Below are 4,007 nucleotides of genomic sequence, written 5' to 3'. Positions count from 1 at the left end.
AGAATGACTAGTCTCATAATGTTAATGAAAGAAATAATAAAATTTCAATTTCCAAATTAAAATGTCATTTTGTTTTTAATTATATTCCAATATTTTTTATAAATTTTTATTTTATTTTATTTTAAACTTAAGATTTTAAAAAATCTTGGAAAATTCTTAACCTCGTTGGAATACTCAAAACGATACTCACGTAAAGAAAGATCGGTGGTAAACTGTACTGCTAGAGCTAGAATGCCACGATTGCCACGGCCACTTGATCTCTGTTATTGTTTTGGTCGTCGACTGTCGCAGTTGTGATATGAGAATTGTTAGGAATATCGATAAAGAAATAAATAATTGCCATTTCGTAAATGCTTGACATATTTTATTACAAAGTATAAATTTCATTACAAAACAATTACTAAAAAGACTCGTCTTCATTACAAACAAAATTGAAATTGAACACATTGTAAATCCAAGTGTGCTATTTCTACACGCACAAACGTCTAAAAATGACACGTTTTACTAGAGCTCGTTTTATTTTGTTGCGTGTTAAAAAAAAAAAGGTAGAATTAAATTAAAAGTTAATTGTAATTAACTGAAATTAAAAGTTAATTTAATACATTCAACCGTGTTAAATGACGTAATTTAAAATGGCAATAAATGTGTAAGAGGGGAGCTTCAGTTAAACATACTTGAATTTGCAGTGCAGTCATACCATTCATATTAATATTTTACAATCTACGTTACCGCATCCATGTGTCCCGTTATATCTATAATCGTATAATCCATTATGCTCGACTGATGTAAGACAATTATCGACTCTACAATTAGAAAATAGTCATTTAGGATTTTTTAATTACTATATAAATATAAGCAGGACATTCCGGCGTGTCGGCTATCAGTCTTTTGGAGTTTGGTTCGTGAAGACACGTCGCGATTCGCAGATGTGGTACATACATGTTCTTACCCGCGTTCTTTCCGTTACATTTATTTAACGTTAAGTTCAGTTAATTCGCGTGTCATTTAACGCGCAATGTTTTCTTCGTCATCAAACACAGACATTAGTTTGTATCGGTCGCTTAAATTACGCATATCAGTTATGAACAGACTTCTGTAGATAATTATATATTGATTCATATAAGATACGTACTCCAGCCCGCCGATAGCTCTGTATGGGATTAAACTGGCGAATGGATTCTTTCCACTATATATATGGTTTACCTCTTTATCCAGGATTGTTTTTATTATGTCTGTCTCTTTTTTAAATGAATATAGCGTGGAAGACGTCAAGATAAACGGACAATTTTCTTTCGCTATCAACTCAATGGACGGCGTCCACGTTTTCTTACTGGACTCAACTGGAGGTTCATGGTTGCGAACACCCATATTAAATCCTATAACCAAGTCCGGTTTTACGAATGACGAACTGCGTACATAGTCCTCGTATAACCCATCGTGTAACTCAAACGTCAAACATTTTTTCTCCCGTGACATACAGTTATCGCAATGATGTGACAGCGTTGATTGACATGGTAATTCCGGTCCTATCAATATAATTGACACCTTGGCTCCTATTAAACGCGGAAAAATTTCCCACCCAATCAAGGTGATTTCTTCGCTCTTTCTCGCACCTAGAATATGAACGACTAAATCGTTACCTTTTGGGACATAATTTAATAATTGCATAGCATGAAACAACGTTAAGGGAGGTGTCAGATATTCTGAGTTTAAATTTGCCGGGAGGTTGCTCGACATCTCCGAGTCAGTACGAATATTCCTAAAAACTTTGATAAAGTCCTTCATGTTCCGAAATATATTCTTGCAAGAAACGTGCGAGTACTCTTGCACGAAATGTTGCAAGTAAGGCTGCAGGTCCGGAGGATTGGTTCCTTCTTTTATAGAAAAGAAATCTATGCGAAGACATAGTTCCAGTTGAGCGCAGATGTTCCTGTGCTCAGTACTGTATTTGTGATTTTGACAAAAGCTGGCAGCACACTTCTGACAAGTCTCCAACAACTTGCTCTTCAGTTCGTAGCAAACTAAGCACACCCTTTGAAAACAGAGCATTTGCATCTCATCCACAATCAGACGACGTTTCAGCCTGGACGACACTATCCGCGCGATGGCCAGCTTCTCGTAGACCCACTCCTCTGTAGTTGCACGGGAAAGATTCTTGCCGAACTCTAGGTGCACGTCCCGTGTGGCTTTGCACATAGGTTTGTGCTGTTGCCAATGCTGCCTCTGATGTTCCTTACCGCAATAGGCGATCATCTTGCAGCAACTGCATCTCTTCAATTGAACGCCGTCGCCAAACCGTTTGCAAACGTGGCACATGGTCGCGTAGAAGAACGCGTCACAATACATAATTTGATTTTTCGCTTCTGATTCCATGACTTCTGCTTATACACAGCCTCGTTGTATATCAAAATCTTTTTTAGTGTAAAGGACAAATATAGTGTTTGGAATGTTGTGATTTCACAGGTTTCACCCACAGGAAATGAGTGTCAAGTAAAATATGACAAAATTGTTGAAATAATTATCATTCCATGCGATGAATAGAAAGGATACTGTTTATGCTGGGGTTATCAAATAGAGGATTCGCGTGTACTTCGCGTACATCCAGAACTGCCTGCTTCGTGATACGGTAGTACTTGAGCACGAAACTTTTTCAGGCCGCTACCAGCTTAGCTCTGATATCTGCGTGAGGCTTCAGCCTGCAATAAATAAGCAACATACGCGTAGTCGTTAGATAAAATCTGGATGGCTTTTCGAATCGCAAGCTCTGTGAACGTGTTTTTTGCTGGTAACCTAACCTATATTCCTAACTTGCGATAGGCTTTTGCCAAAACGTATTTTTATATAGAAATAATTATTGAATTTTGTTAATCTTACTACTATATATGCTGTTATTAATCGGTAACGTTAATAATCTCGTTGGAATACACATTCCTCAAAACGATACTTACGTAAAGAACGGCGGAAAATTATAAGTACTGCTACGGCACTACAGCCACTCGGAACTCGGACTCGATCTCTGCGATCGCGTCGACGCGTCGACTGTGCACGCGGTTACACGTGGCGGCGTGGCACGCTAGCACGTAGCATCACTAGCCACGTGGCATACGTGTGACGTCAGAGATTCCAGAAATATCGATAAAGGCTGCATTCCGATATTCACCGTCAGCAACTTTCAGTACTGAAAATCTATAGTATACGTGACATAAAATATAGATTTGCAGTACTGACGTGAATATCGGAATGCAGCCAGCCCAGATAGCACAGCTGATCTTTATGAATTCAAAAAGATCTGAATCTGATCTTTATGAATTCATAAAGATCAACTGTGCTATCTGGGAGGAGAAGGAACAATTGCCATTTCGTAAATGTCTGATATATGTATATTTTATTATTTATTAAAAAGATATAAATCTCTGTATCGACAATCCACTATGCTAGATGCAAGACAATCGACTCTACAAGTAGATAATGTGTTATTTTACATATTTCGTTGCGTGGATGAAAGGCCGAAGTCAAAACAATGTTTATAATTTTTTTATTTTTATGATTATAAAAAAATAGAATAACGCATCGCAATAAAGCTTCGTAACCGACATAAAGAGATTATTTAATAAATAATTTTTACGTTGTAGAATAATATTTTGCCTGAAATAGATTAAATAAAGAGTGTATTAACGCATCGCTTAATTAGTTTTCAACTTTAATTATTAATTAAAAAAAACTGCACGGTGGATCGTGTTCACCTTCAACTATAATATAAGCTTCCTCATAGTCCTCTTTCCATCGATATATTATATTATTCAGACATTTTTGGCAAAAGATTTTTCGGAAACTCGTGTTATTCATAGGAAAATAACCTCTTTTCCTATTAGACCAATGTTAAAATCATTAAAATCACCTAATTTTAAAATTAAATATCTTGAGAACGGGACGGTGAATTATCTTTTTCCTGGGCTTAATCGATTCAGGAGAGTTCCTTTTTTCGATATAAAAAATAAAACCTATCA

At 36.5% G+C, this 4,007-nt stretch overlaps 1 protein-coding gene across 1 annotated transcript; it reads right to left on the bottom strand.

Moving 5' to 3' along the window:
* Window positions 1-347: 347 nt before the first annotated feature.
* Window positions 348-3,100, bottom strand: LOC112460459. Its single transcript, XM_025025130.1, has 3 exons — window positions 2,949-3,100; window positions 2,551-2,696; window positions 348-2,411 (listed from the first exon to the last, which is right to left on the bottom strand). Exon 3 carries the CDS (start codon window positions 2,371-2,373, stop codon window positions 1,006-1,008), a length of 1,368 nt encoding a protein of 455 aa, XP_024880898.1. The 5' UTR covers window positions 2,374-2,411; window positions 2,551-2,696; window positions 2,949-3,100; the 3' UTR covers window positions 348-1,005.
* Between the last annotated feature and the right edge of the window lie 907 nt (window positions 3,101-4,007).

Source organism: Temnothorax curvispinosus, unplaced genomic scaffold (assembly GCF_003070985.1).
Source record: "Temnothorax curvispinosus isolate PA1 unplaced genomic scaffold, ASM307098v1 QBEX01010576.1, whole genome shotgun sequence".
NCBI lineage: Eukaryota > Metazoa > Arthropoda > Insecta > Hymenoptera > Formicidae > Temnothorax > Temnothorax curvispinosus.
Note: the sequence above shows the minus strand (reverse complement) of the source record. Positions and strands in the feature narration are given on the sequence as shown.

What these genes read in the sequence shown, in the direction of transcription:
- LOC112460459 (XM_025025130.1), bottom strand. Translation starts at nt 2,373, where the DNA reads ATGGAATCAGAAGCGAAAAATCAAATTATGTATTGTGACGCGTTCTTC.